Source organism: Parasteatoda tepidariorum, chromosome 6, assembly GCF_982258835.1.
Source record: "Parasteatoda tepidariorum strain Cologne lab strain chromosome 6, Ptep-v5.0, whole genome shotgun sequence".
NCBI classification, from domain to species: Eukaryota; Metazoa; Arthropoda; class Arachnida; order Araneae; family Theridiidae; genus Parasteatoda; species Parasteatoda tepidariorum.
Genome location: NC_141760.1, coordinates 100,339,396 through 100,355,146, shown reverse-complemented (window position 1 = coordinate 100,355,146; position 15,751 = coordinate 100,339,396). Strand labels below are relative to the sequence as shown.

Below are 15,751 nucleotides of genomic sequence, written 5' to 3'. Positions count from 1 at the left end.
TTTGAAGCTGCAAAGCAATTTAGCATTTCGAGAATAATAGGAATTTAATCGTGGTTGATACCTTAAGAGTAATAGTCAAAGTTGAAGTAATTTCACAGAAAAGTTTTACTGTTCAAAATTTGTTTTCTTTTTAAATGCTACTCTTAAAAGTTTTCGAATTATATATTTACTTGTGTGCGAATTTTGCTCTGGCACTTGCGGCAGAAATTGAACTCTTTCCTGCATTTTCGTTTTAAATCAGGGCCGTGTAAAAATATTTGAAAATAAAATAAAATTTCTTAAGTTAGGTTGTTTTTATGCAAAACATAAAGCAAAATTCTTAAATTTAAAAAAAAAATTCTAGTATTTAAAGATATCTATTGTCTAATAGAAAATAAAAGTATTAAACTTTTACATAAATGGCATTTTCTTTTTAGTTTTCTGTTAAAGCTGTTTCCCAAAGGCTTTTTTTTTCTTCATGTAACTTTCTTAGCGAATAATATACTATTTTTATAAATGTTATTAGTTTTAAAGTTATTTATGACTGTAACGCTAAAGTTCTTTTTATCTTTAGCCAATTTCTGTGCCGAATTTGAAAATGGTGCAAAATTTCAATATCAAAAAAAGTCACTGTTTTGTGAAAATAAAAAAACATTTGTGATCGAATAATTTTGATTTATTTTAGCCCTAAAAAATATTTTGGGTAATATAAAAATTTAGAGAGTTAAAACTGTCAAACTAATTATTTTTTTTCTTTTTTCGTTTAGAAATAGCTTCGAGAACACCCTTAAAATCTTTAACATAATTTCAGAAATCTATAATCACATATCTTAACAAATTTCAATTTCGAATCATAAGATTTTTATAAACAAGTAGAAAAGTTTTTGAAGATGGAATGAATCTTGGAATTTTTTATTATCATGTTTTTTTTTAATCGAAAATGTTGTGAAATCCTATAGTTATCCTAAACTCTTAGAAAAGTCTGTAGTAATTACTTTTTTTTCTTGTTAAATGAAGTTGTGGTTATTTTTCGTTCTAATTTAGTTCAAGTCAATTCAAATTTATATTTGTGTCGATTATTTTATGGAATTACCTTTTTACACTCATTCATGGCATGCAGCCAGCCGAAATGAACAGAGTCCAAAAAATAATCCCGATTGAAGTGACCCAATTCTTAATTTAATAAATTTATACCAAAAATCAATTAATATAGTTTTTGTTGTTTTAGTTTTTATTCCTCTATTTAATATTGCGGGAACTACAGTGCTCTGATGTATAAACGGAAATAAAAATCGGAGGTAAATACAAATATCAGAGTTTGTGATTGCTAATTATATCAATTAAAATTGCTAAGAGTCTTAGTTACTCAAGGGATAGAACGTTCGCCTCCTAATGAGGTAACCCAGGTTTGAATCTCAGCAATGGCTGGTTGATACGAATTCCGCACCCGGCTCTCACCGACCACAATGCTGACGTAAAGTATTCTCAGTGGTAGACGGATCATAGGTTAGAATCCCCTTACCGTCAGGCTAGCCGTGGAAGTTTTTCGTGACTTTCCTCTTCATGTAACGCAAATGCGGGCTAGTTCCATCAAAAAGTCCTCCGAGAAGGCAAATTTGTCCCGATATTTGATCCAGGTGTTCCATTGTCTTTTGGATTGGGTTCAAAAGGCTACGGAGTTGTACTTTGGTAGTCGTAAACCCGAAATTGGGTCGGCTGTTCAACGACGATTATAAAATTAAAATTGCCAAGAGTCGTGGTGGCTCAGGGGATAGAGCGTTCGCCTCCTAATGAGATAAACCAGGTTCGAATTTCAGCGGTGGCTTTTTGATACGAATTCTGCTCCAATCTCTACCGACCACAGTGATGATGTAAAATATCCTCAAAGAAAGACAGATCATGGGTTAGAATGCCCTCGTCGTCGGGCTAAGTGTGGGAGGTTTTCGCGATTTTTCTCTCTATGGAAATGCGGCTTAATTCTATTAAAGAAAAGTCTTTTGTATTTTGTACCAATACTTGATCCAAGAGTTTGAATCTCTTATGGATTTGGTTCAAAATTACAAGGATAGGCAGTTGATTATAGATTGTCGGATAGGCAGTTGATTATAGATTGTCGTAAACTCTGAATTGGGCTGACTGTTCAACGCCATTTTTTATTTTAAAAAAAATTCAAAGTCGCTTAAAATATTATAAAAAAATTTACTCTTGATATAGTGCTACAGTAGCTTGTTGTTATTTTTTAACTACTGGTTACTTAGTTAATGGTAATATAAAAAGAAAAGACAATATAAAGGAAGAGGACAATAAAAGGAATTCATTGTTGACTTCGAAGATATGAATGCATATTATTGTTTGATACTTATCGCACTCAAATAGCGAGACAGACTCAACTTTTTAATCTCATTTTTTTTAAGAAGGGTGGACAGTTGTTGACTCCAAAGATTTGAATGCACGACGTTGTCACGTATGTCAACAAAACTCGAATTTTATTTCCTACTGAAATAATACTGCGAGACATTCATATGGATCGTAAAATGTAAATCATGTGATTTATCAAACTTCTGTCATTGGCAAATAAAACTGCGTCGCAATTATTACATAAATTGTCATTCAGTTTATTAAAGCCTTATTGTGAATAGCTCAAAATTAGAATGTTTTGTTGTTTTGGGAAGGCGATGGGTTACGAACAATATTTAACTAACAAAATCTAAGAAAGAAATCATTATCCCAAGAAACTGTAAGGGGAAAATATACTTGTTGGAACTTAGGGCATGAATTTTATTCTGATCACGCCAAAATGCTTTCTACTGATTTTGATCATATCAGCTGATTTTGATGCTCTGTCTTGAACAAGCGCTGCCGAATTTCGTTGATCATCGGCCCAAACTATTTTATAATTCTCTTATCGATCCCCTTTATGAGAAATGATTTTTTTAAAAAAAAGGATCTGCCTGTTTCTTAAATTATTTATTTTTTTTTTTAAATTTTATCAAAATCAAATTTTTACATAAATCAATGAAAAGGGTGTGGCTGATGATGTGCTTGGCTAGATTAGCAATGCTTGGCTCGAAATTAGTTAACTTCATTCTTAGCTGTCTCGTAGCTCATTCCCCATTCAGTTTTACTTCTCTGGTTTGTTAAAATGGAATTAACATGACTGAAGCCCCAGATTGTAAGAGCTATGGAAGGCAATTAAAAAAGGAAATGCAGCATTTCAATGTTTTAAGATATTTTTCCTCAATAACATTCGTTCAAAATTTATTTACTGTTTAATTATTAAAAAGCATCTGCATCAAAATTAACTCCCAATTCAATGACTTCAAAAAATATGTTGAAATGAGAAATTAAATGTGGTACAATCTACTATAAAAACTTTTCTTACAATAATGTAATTTCAAAATAACATTTCGAACGATAATTATGTTTACTGTCTTGCTGTCAATAAATTTGATATTGAACAGCATTAGCATTCATTCATCAACCCCTAGTAAAGAATATACATGAGGGGGCTATATATTGTTTCTATATTTTCCCTCTGTATCCTTTGCCCCTAGATCGAATCTAGAGATCAAATTTGAGGCGACCACTTTGCCAAATCCTGATTTAGGGCCGGGATAGCCTGGTCGGTAGGGCACTGGGCCCATATCCAAGAGGTCGTGGGTTCGATCCTCGCCGGCCGAAGACTCCCCGTGTAGTAAATGGTGACTGATGCACGTTAAATCTGTCGAGTCTCAAAGTCCTCCATGTTCCCATAACAAATCAATACCTCTGGGGGTACTGATCCAGGAGTTTCCTTGTCTTCTGGATTGGTTCAAAATTACAAGGCTAAGGAGTTGAACATTAGTAGTCGTAAACCCATGAAATTGGGTCGGCTGTTCAACGACGGTTATAATATATTCTTTGCCCCTAGATCGAATCTGAAGGTCAAATTTGAGGCGACCACTTTGCCAAATCCTGATTTAGAGCCGCGATGGCTCAGGAGATAGAGCGTTCGCTTTCCAATGAGGCGAACCGGGTTCGAATCCCAGTCGATATGAATTTCGCATCTGGCTTGCACCGACCTCAGTGCTGACGTGAAATATCCTCAGTGGTAGACAAGGGTTTAGAGTCCCCCTTGCCGTCAGACTAACCGTGTGAGGTTCTCGTGGTCTTCCTCTCCGTGTGACGCAAATGCGGTTTAGCTAAATCGAAAAGTCCTCCACGAAGACAAATTTCTCCCAATACTCGATCCAGGAGTCCCTTAAAATTGGGTCGGCTGTTCAACGACGGTTGTAAAATATAAAATAAACCCTGATTTAAAATATTGTTTCATTCCTATGTGGTTAATTCATACTTTTCATTTATTCATATTTTTCATTCATACGTATGAGTTCCACCTCAACCTAGTGCTTGAAAATGCAGTCCACCCTTAGTTACATCTTAGCTATAGCGGTTTTACGAGCTTTATTTTTTCCTTGGTAAATTTGTGCTTACATTTTAATCAGTTTGCCACACGTCTGCTGGGTCTTGAGAATGGGCGTCTGTTTTTTACCGCTCGATACATGTCGACTTATCTTATAAAGGAAATGCAAGTTCGATACATATATCTTATAAAGGAAATGAAGTGTTTACATTATCATGAATATCTAATGATTTGTATTGATCAATATTTACTATTTACGGGGGGGGATAGAATTCTAAACTAATTGAACGAATGCAATGAATATGAAAGTGTTAAAGAAAACAAGTAAATTTCATTAATATGCATCATTATGTTCGGCATAACGATCTGGCAAACCGCATCATTAAGTCACCATTAGGCCGCAAGCCCAACGGATGAAAGCGCGCGTGGTTTTTATAAGTAAACAAGATTATTTTCCTGTCGCCAAACCGCGACTAAAATATAATTCTTTTCCAAAGGACATGTGGGTGACAAAAACAAGGATTTGGTAAGTTCCATAAAGCTTTTGCAGGAAGTCTATCATTGAGACACAGATTTTGGGCTTCCTGCTCTCGCGTGCAGTTGTACAACTGTGTCTAACAACACTTGAAACATTTTTTTTCTCTCTTGTTCTATCCAATTGAATGTTCCATGGTCTTAGAGAGGGCTAACCTTGTTGTCAGATAGCTTTGAGGCTCTTTAATTCGTTTATTTTTTACACATGTGTGACGCTGTTTGATATGCTAGCTTCCGTAAATCGTTATGGGTGGGACGAGTACTTTTTTTTTTTTCCTTCCTTTTTTTGTTTGACTTCTACTATTGTTAATGTTCTTTGTAATTTCGTATTCAGAAATGATGTTTACATGGATTTATTGGACTTTCTTTGTGTCATTTTAGACGTGTAGCTTTCTATATCTTTTCTATTAAAAATTTATATTGGTTTCAGTTCGCTTATGTACGTAATGACGGGGTCGTCCAGTTACCGTCTTGCATGGCACGTAAAGTTTGCAAAAATCATTTTTTTTTTAATTAAAAAGAACAAGATTTTTTAAAAATTTAAATAGATTTTTTCTCTTTTAAATATGAGTTTTTTTTTATTTAATTTTGTTTTATTATTATTTTTTGTTGCATTTTACGAATCAAATTACTGATATAATGCATTTATACTACCCAATATTTTTTGATAACACTATTATGACTTAATTACTGAATTTAATAGTTAAAATATTTATGTAATTAAAACAAACTAATCACTCGCAAGCTCAACACCCTCGTGGATTTGCAGAGGCCAAGACCTAAAGTCTCAAATATCAAATGAATAAATTTTGATCAAAAACTCAATTATTCATAACTTCTCTTAGCGGAACAAGTCTTACTTTATCATTTATAAAGTGTAAATGCATATTTATTGATCCCATGATTTCAATAAATAAAACCTTTAATAACAATGAAATCAGACTGAAAATACCACAAACTTAAGTATTTAATTGTAAATTATACGCTATAAATGTTTTTTTAAAATTTAAATCAATATTTTTTTTACCAAAAATCACGAATGATTTTTAATATCGGAGAAATCAGACTTTTAAAAAAAATCCCAACCTTTATAAATTATGCAGCAAGAAAAAAATAGTTTGACTTAAATCAATGATGTTTGAAAATATTTAGCAGTACTTTGTTAAAAGATCCAATATGAACTATTTTTTTCTCCATTTCTTTTTATTACTGGCACGATTTTCTGCTTTCATTTTTTCTCCTACTTTTTCATAATTAACCTTTTCAATGGTTTCACCTTTTTGTACTGCTTTCTTTCTTTTTTATCTTGTCCGTAACACCTTTAACAGCAATATTCTCTTCCTCCTACTTTAAACGCCACTGAGAGAACGTTAACACATCGTCATAAACTTAAGCGTCGGCTAAATGAATAACAACCACTACTGGCAGTAATGGGCCTCTCTCGTTTCTCCAAATAGTTCTTCTTTCAATGGCGCCTTTAATCACAAAGAATGCTCTTCACTGAATGCAGTCGATAAATAAGAGTGCTTCTTTGCAAAAATGCTTTCTATTTCTTAAGTCGGAAAAAAAGGTAAAAATCGGTAAAGTTCCTAAAAATACTTCCCAAACTGGAGTGGACGGAGTTGGTTGGAATAATTTATAAACAATTCCGATGTCAAGTTCGATATTGAGTGTTATTACTTCCAGACGATAAGTTAAGTGGGGCAACGGGAAATAAATACCTGATACCAGTCAAAATCAAGGTTGGAGCATCTAAAGGGGTCAGTGCGACTACGTTTTTTTTATTGAGCGGAATAGCCAAGCTGAAATGATTGTGATGTAAACGTGGGAAGTGAAAGGAAATTTATTGCAGGCTCCCTACTCGAAATACGAAAAGTTAAATTTTAAATTTTATGTGAAAATTCGATTTTTTTTTGTTTTTTTTTTTTGTTTTTTTTTTTGTTTCTCCCCTTTTCACTATTTCCCTCTCTCATGGTGCGTAGCGTTTTTAAAAAGTACTTAAAGGTGCTTATTTTCGATGTTCTTTTTTTAAAAGCCCTTAAAGGTGCTTTTTTTATTAGGTGTTTTTAGAAAGTGCTTTATTTTCCTTTTTCGAAACTGAGATTTTTTTTTCTTTATCATGTCGATTTTCGAACATATTATTCAAGAGCGTGCTTTTCACATTGTTCTATTCAACGTTTTCACAGTTCATTCAACCACACTCCATTTCGGACTATACCATCGGTCCATAGCGTATGAAAACGCCCATCATTTTACATGTTTGATGAAATATCTGAGTTCGCATGTGCGTCTACTGAGCCGAGTTCGGTGAGATTCTAGCACTCTCATGTGCAACTCTGCTGCAGTTTGCACGATATTCTCCAGTTCAGGCTTCATTTTCTACCCTCTGAAATCAAACCGAAAAATCACTCGATTTTTTTTATGGTGGCTAATGTAATCAATCAAGAAAAGAGTTCTTTGTCAGAAACTATTTGTTGTATCATAATCGTGTAAAGTCTTTGAAAACCATTTTGCATTCTTTCAATTGCTTAAAAATATCTTTGAGTTCTTAAAAAGTACTTAAAAGGTGCTTATTTTTTGTTGAAAGATTTGACTACGCACCCTGTCTCTAATAACATGGAAAACCCGGTTTTGCTATGCGGAGAAGACTGCAGGTTAAAATACAACTTTTTACGAGCAGAATATTTTATTACGAGGGAAATACTCTATAATTTTTTAAGGAACTTTTTGTTTGAACTTTCACTTTCTCTAAGCAATTTCCACTGGGTCCTTAGCAATCCCGGGTCCTGTGACAATTGTCCTTATTTCAACCATCCCTTCAAAAGGCATTGATTAATACAATCTTGAAAATATTGTGTTCACTGAACGACAAAGATGTAATTAACTGTAAATTACCGAAATTGGTGGTTGTTGACCTCCACAGGGCAATCACGTTGACAATCAATTTGTTGACAATCACGTAGTCGCTTTGGTAAATGTTCGAAATGTATACTGGGTCTTGTTAAGTGCCACTGCCCAGTATACATTTGCCCGGTATACCCTACACTGATGTTCTTTGAGATCAAGTGCCACTGCCCACAGTGCCGTTCCTGGCGTGGCGAACGCCTGCGTGCAAGAATAATTTTGTGCGCCCCTATATACTATGCTTAAATTTTGATGATAAGGCCAATTTTCATAATCATTTTTAGTTTGAGGTTTAAACTAAATAGTTTCCTCATAGACTAAAGTCACTTTAGTGTAAGTGTTTAATTATGAAAATGGGCGTAATAAAATAAAACAACGAAAAAATATGACAAAAAATTTATTTTCGACATCAAATAAAATAGACTATTAACGTACAATATAGGTCATAAATAAAACACGTCCATTCGGAAATTAACAAAAAATCTAATATAACTCAATTCACTCAACTGAGTGAATTGAGTTAAAACTCTCAAACGGCGCTCAACGCAAACAAATCCGTTAACTTGAAAATGTGCAAGATCTGTCTAATACCCAAGTACCTAATTATCAAATAACAAGGTAGTTTTAGAACATAACACAGACAACAGATTTTTTGCATGTAAATTCCAGTGTAGAAGTTACTTCTTATATTAGTTTACAGTTTCTTCCTGTAATCAAAGTTTATAGCTTTGCTATAATTTGATTTTTAATAATTTGATTCTTAATAATTTGCTATAATTATTTTTTTTCGAATAGTTCAATTTGGCGCCCCTTAAATTGGGCGCCTGCGTGCGGGGCATTCGCTGCATACCCGCCAGGAACGGCACTGACTGCCCAGTATGTATTTAACCGGTACTCCGAATAATGTTTCCCCTAATCTAACCTCAGCAGATATTAAAATATCGAATAAATATAATAATATAAAGGAATAAATTAATATTAAATCAGGTAAAACAAATATTTCGGACATTCACCAACGCGACTATGGAATTGTTGACATCCACTGGTGAAAGTCGACATTCTCTTGATTTCGATTATTCACGGTAACATACATATGTATATGCATTTGTAAAATTTAACGGTCGTCTACATGTTGCAATTTTTTTTGTCATTTTTTAAAAAAATATTTACCAGCAATAAGAAAGTGAAGATATCGTCAATAACTTATCCTTTAATAAAAGGTCGGTTTTGAGAGCCTGGGGTTCTGAGCACGTTAGCTTTCGGGGTTGTAACATTTCCTATAATCTTTACAAAACGTCTCAACTTTAAAAAAAAATTTTGTTTTGATAAAAATGGCAATATTTAAATGATTAGTCCTGACTGGAAACTGTCTGCATATTACAAATACTCAAAGAAATTTACTTAAGTATTAAAAAAAAAAAAAAAAAGTCTGAAAATTGTTTTTAGCGACTCTTTATGATCGGGGGGGGGGGATGGATACGGCGGGTTCCAAATGCTTTCCTATAATTAAGAACCTGCTTTTATAGTTAAATTTTCTCTTGCTTAAATTTTCTTATGAATTTCAAAAATATCTGAATTTGGAGATAAATAACATTTTTATTTTTATTATTATTTTTTGTTTTATGAGAAAAATCTCACTATTTGCGTAGTCTTGCTGCTTACGCAAGAAGGGATCCGAAACCACTAAAAATATGCTTACTTAACATTTTCCATTTTAGCGACCTTTATTCGCAATTTATAACTGCTTTTATTTTATTTTAAAACCGTCGCCCAACCAATTTTGAGCGTACGGCTACCAATGTTCAACTCCGCAGCCTTGTAATTTTGCACCCAAACCAGAAGACAAGGGAACTCCTGGATCAAGCATTGGGAGAAATTTTGCCTTCGTGGAGGACTTTTTGATGGAACTAACCCGCATTTTTGTTACATGAAGAGGAAAACCCCGAAACCCTCCGTCGGTTAGCCTTACGGTAAGGGGACTCTACCCCATCATGACCCATCTACCACTGAGGATATTTTTCTTTAGCACTATAGCCGGTGTGAGCCGGGTAAAGAATTCGTATCGACCAGCCATTGCTGGGATTCGAACCCGGTTCACCTAATTGGGAGGCGAACGCTCTATCCTAGATTTTTTTTAAGCAATGTTTAAAGCGTTAGAGCCGTGATGGCTCAGGGGATAGAGCGTTCGCCTTCCAATGAGGTGAACCGGGTTCGAATTCCAGCAATGGCTGGTCGATACGAATTGCCGCCTTGCACTGACCACAGTGCTGAAGTGAAATATCTTCAGTGGTAGACGGATCATGGGTTAGAGTCCACTTGCCGTTAGGCTAACCGTGATAGGTTTTCGTTGTTTTTCTCTGCATGTAACGCAAATGCAGGTTATTTCCATCAAAAGTCCTCCACGAAGGCAATTTTCTTTTAATACTCGATCCATGAGTTTCCTTGTCTTCTGGATTGGGTTCAATATTACAAGGCTACGGAGTTGAATTTTAGAAGACGTAAACCCAAAACTGGGTCGGGTGCTCAATGACGGTTAGAAAAATATAAATAAAATGTTTCAAGCGAGTTAATGAAATTTTCTTTTCCAGTTCTTACGATGCTACGCCAATGGGTAGTTCTGTATACATTCATCCTCTCCATTTTATCATTAAGTCAATGTTTGGAAGATGGGCCAAATGTTTGTGCAAAACAGGAAACGTAAGCAATGAAAACATATTTCATATCCATTTTTAACATGTTTCTCTCTATTACCAACTGATTTACCTCATTTCTTTTACAGATATTTAACGACAGTTAGAGTTTCATATAATAAACCATATCAAATACGTTCATTCACATGGTGCTTATCATTCCCACCGAGATGCTCACGATATAGGTAAGATTTCAAAATATGCATTTCTGGAATTAATTTATCTAAATATTATTACTTAAGTATAGAAATCAGATTAATTTAATGCGCAGATTGGGTGATCTGTTAAGTACCTAAAAATTGTTTAATTTCTCGAATTACCGAGGTCACTGGTCGGAAGTAGCGCACTGTGGTGTAACTACCACTACAATTATTAAACATCAATTCACTAGTATATAAGACATTGCAAACTTGATTCAATCTTGAGGTATCTTTTGAGAAATGAAAATTGGCATAATCTAATGGTCTTCCCCCACATTGGTGACCCGGGCGCGATATGATCATGATTATTTCGATATATGGTCCTTATTGAAAAGTTGACCTGCTATTTGTGACTGCGTCGTCGTCCTCCTCACGCTGATGCTTCTCAGTGTCTCATTTACACACAGCGACTGCTAATAGCAACACAGGATAGTCCTCATGTATAATCATGAACTTACTACAGCTCTCATGGCTAAAGCTCAAAACCCGGTGACCTTAATCCAGCTCTAACGGTCTGTCATAAATACAGCAACTAGTGGTATCCGTTCATGGAATTCTTTCCCTGATAAAATTCTGGTGGGGGAGTATTGTGGCGTAACTACCACTACATTCATTAAACATCAATTCACTTGTATATAAGACATGCTAACTTGATTCAATTTTGAGGTACCTTTTGATAGATGTAGGTTGACATTGTCTAATGGTCTTTCCCACAAGGTACAAATAGTGGAACTACTGTAGAACGCTACTTTTTTCATAGTTTGTAGTGTGTTACTTTTTTTAAAAAAGTAGTGTAGTAAGTTGTGCGATACAAACTTTTTTTAACGTTAGTTTAGTAAAGAAACATGGTTGTAACGCAACTAATTTGATGGATGCAAATTTTCGTGGGTCCGTCAATGGATGGAATGAAATTGACCCTATGGCTGTAGCTGAACGTTAACAGAAATTACGTATTAAAAATCACGTATAACTAATATTTAAATCAGCCGTTACAAAAAAATAGATAAGCAATGACTTGGGTCACACTTTCACATGCGAATGCCCACTCGTGAAACTAGTAATGTTATTTCAAGGAAGGGGAACATATTTTCGAAGTACTTAATTTTTTAGAGGAAATAAAAGAGCATGAAAGATTTTAACTTTGAAACTCCAAATATTTGATTATTTCTTAACATATTTTAGATTAAATATTCGTTGTCGAGAAAGGCATAAAAAGTTGAAGTTTAGAAGAATTAATTCGGAAAACAATGGCTTAGAACAACAAAATAGCTCATGTAAACACGAATAAAAACTTTAATAATTCCTCATGTGCCAAAAAAATAAGCCAATTTTTTGTGCAAAAGAGTTTAGAACAAGGGTGCAAAGTTAGTCTCCTAAAATTTGTTAAATTGTTTCTACATTTCAAAAGTAGTTTGTAGTCACTAAATTTACAAAAAGTAGTTGTAGTCAACTACATTTGTAACAAAGCAGTTGTAGTAAACTACAAGAATAATGTAGTTTTTCCAACCTTATCTGGATAATCTACAACATACCAAGATAATCTGCAATCTACTTTGGTAATATTTGAGCAAATGGAGCTATAACTAGCAAATATCACTATTACCTTAAAAATATTTGACGAATAGAATCGTCTATAATTAAATTTAAAACGTTGACTAACTCTTAACCTATCGAAAATCCCATTTCCTTTTTCTCTCATCCTTCTGGAACTTGTCATAGTAGAATGTTCTAATTCCCCGTGCTTCGAACTATCAGTATGCCAAATTTTATCGCTCTCTATCAGATGGAGTCTATAAAGGACAGACAGAGAAACGTACTTTCTTTTTTATATACATAGACATCTAAAGAATTAAGTGAATAAATCTAATCAAATAATAGATAGAATTTTAGGGAAACACACTTAAGAACTTTAACGATACAGAAACTGTTAATACGCTCATTTATGTGGGTTAATTGCGGAAAAACCCTTGATTTTGCACTTATAGGGATTACTCTAATTAACTGCAGATTAACTGAATAATGTGCATATTAACGGCTTAATTGATTCCAGTAAATTGTCAAATAAAGTTCATATTCATTTGATAGCTTTATCTAATAAAGGTATTCTTAGTTTTTTAAGTAGATTGAAGAATTCTTTAGGGCATCTATAAAAATAAACTAATAAATAGACTATATTTTAACAGTAGAAATTATGATTTAACCACATTCATAACCTTTATAATAATTCTATCCGTCATTATACTATCTTGCATTTTTTTTTTTTTTTTTTTTTTGCTGCATTTTGTTTGTCTTTTTTTCCCTCCTTCTATTTTAAATAGTAGGTAAGTAAATTAATTATTTCAAAATTATTATGAACTTGCAAATTAAAGGAAACAAAATTAGTTTAGAAATGATACTAGAAAAAAAGTGAGTTCTACAAATAGAAATTCAATAATGCATGTCCTTAACTACAATATTTACTGCTAAAATCAAAGCAGATTTCCAATATTCACTTTATATGACTCATAAATTTTTGTTATTTATTATTACAGGATAGCATATACTACTGGTTATAAAACAGAGCCTAAAACAAACACTAGAACAGTCAATACTTGTTGTAAAGGATTTGTATTGACAGCAGATGAATCAAGATGCATACGTAAGTCATTCCTACCTTTATTAAGTTTCTGATTTGTTTTGATGAGGTGGTTAATTTTCTTCATGTGGGTTCTCAAAATCCCACAGCAGCACCCTCATCGTGATCCTTTTTTCTTTCGTTCTGCACTGAGTGAATATTGCCATTTGAGTTCTTTTTTAAGTAAAGTTCAGTGAGCAGTAAGAAAGAAAAGATATCACCCAGAATAACTCCATTTTCACGTTTTTAGACCATCTTCATGGTTCAAAGGGTTAACCTCAAATATGCTTATTAGTGCTAACTGTTAATTGAGCTACGGAATTAGACACAAAAACGTACTTCCTCTAAAGAAACATAGTTTTTTTTTTCCAACGGATTTGGATTTTCGACTGCTATCAAAATATGTTGGTAGTAGCAATTCAGAAACTACTCTAATGATATGATTCAAATTTTGTTCTTTAAAATTATGTATTTTAAAATGGTCTAAAGAATTGTATCCCCTACAATTAAATTTTAGCATTTTTTCAACCATTATTAAAACTTATATTTATTCCATTGATCTGTCTTAGATTAAACAAGCTCTATAATTAGGTGTAAGAATATTTTGAATTGCACAATTATTTCCAGAGATGCAATAAAAACATAAAAAGTGAAATTAAAATTAAAAGGCCCAAACTTTCAACCACTCTCTGGACTTAATTAATGGGACCATATTTTCTAGATAGTGTCTACCCCCTTCTTTTTTTATATATAATTTTGAGCTTGCGATTTCGTAATTGATAATTAACAATAATGAATTAGCATGTTTGAGGTTAATCCTATGAGCCACAAAAATCAGTTTTTAGTTAATCTGATCTTAAGACCAAAAATTATTTCAGGTGTATTTTTTCTACTGTATTTAAAGTAGGGGAGAGTGGGGTCAATTGTAACAGGGTACGATTGTAACAGAGCAAAAATTTCTAGTGTCGGGTTTTAGATTTGGTTCTTAGGTGGCGCACAAGGTGTATTTAATAAATCTACATGTACACCCCTGCTGGCAACCATTTCTAGGTACTTTTGAAAGAGTTACATCACAAAAGATATTTTCACGCTACACAAGTAATTTTTTTGGTATTAGAATATTACATTGTAACAAAGTAATTTTGTTTAAATAAATAAAAATTATTAACCGAATATGTAAGTGGACACCTTAATTAACATTTCAGAAAAAAAAGATTAGTTTAGTTAATTAACTAGCATTGTTTTTAACAAATGAAGCTGAAATGGCGTCTTGGGGACAATTGTAACAATAAGTAAAGGGACGATTGTAACAGCTGAAAATAAATAATCTTATGCTTACAAACAATTACTTAACTCTTTAAGAACCACCAATAGTTTCCTATATCATTTATATTATGTTGCATATGCATTATTTTATTTGTCACCTTTCACAGCATAAATTAAAATTCTTAACCCCTTAAAGTTAAAAGTTTAACCCTTTAGGTCTCTGCTCATTATTATTTTTACTCCTAAAATATCACTACTATTTTGATCAATAAAAAAATATGTCACAACTATGATAATATGTATAATTAACTATGTTTTAGTTGAATTTATGAACTGTTACAATTGACCCCGTAAGTGGGGACAATTGTAACAAGTGCACGACTGTCGAAAATTGTTAATTACTAATATAATAACATTTAAAATAAGGTATTTATTTTTTTTTCTAGTAGAGAATAGTCTACTTTACTCGTCTGTCAATTAATACTGATAATATATTGGATTTTTTGTTAGTTAAAAATAGTTAAGTAAAAAATGTTACAATTGACCCCACTCTCCCCTACTTTTAAAACCTTTCCAAATAATCTTTTTCTAAAATTCGCTTTTATGTTAGTTTTTAAAATAACTAAAATTAAATGAAGTTAAACTAATTAAAGCTTTAAGTGGAAAAGGGGAGTTGATTTGTCTTATCTCTATAAAATAAGTAAATTGAATTTCGTTATAGTTCTTATTTCTGCTGACCTTATATGCTTCTTAAAATATATTGGATCTGCCTAATTTTTTATAACGCGAGCTTATATCATTTAATTCTCATAAATCCTCTTTATATCATCCCAATGCCATCAGAATTATCCCCATTCTATTTATTGCACTGATTATTGAAAAGTGAAATTTAATAATAACCACTTCAGTAAATTAAAATTCATATTATATTTTATAGCTTATTGCTCCAACCCATGCATCCATGGTATATGTGTTGGACCAGAGGAATGTGAGTGCCAGCCAGGTTTTGGTGGCCCTAGTTGCAATGTGTGTAAGTATTTTTATTATACATATATAATTACTTTTTTTAAAACTTGAAGCCATCATCTATAATTGTTCTTAATGTCACTTTTCTTTTTTCATGCTGTTTAGTGTATCATGGTAAGCTATTTACTAATCTGAA

At 32.9% G+C, this 15,751-nt stretch overlaps 1 protein-coding gene across 3 annotated transcripts in view; it reads left to right on the top strand.

Annotated features, from left to right (window-relative positions):
• The window catches only part of LOC107455244 (uncharacterized), a 138,626-nt gene that overhangs the window by 94,986 nt on the left and 27,889 nt on the right, over window positions 1-15,751 (top strand). For all 3 annotated transcript variants that reach the window (XM_087166280.1, XM_087166281.1, XM_087166279.1), the window contains 4 exons: window positions 10,408-10,516; window positions 10,599-10,694; window positions 13,241-13,347; window positions 15,527-15,619. In XM_087166280.1, the coding sequence (XP_087022406.1) occupies window positions 10,416-10,516; window positions 10,599-10,694; window positions 13,241-13,347; window positions 15,527-15,619 (397 nt within the window). In that variant the 5' untranslated portion in view covers window positions 10,408-10,415. The remainder of the gene's footprint in view (window positions 1-10,407; window positions 10,517-10,598; window positions 10,695-13,240; window positions 13,348-15,526; window positions 15,620-15,751) is intronic.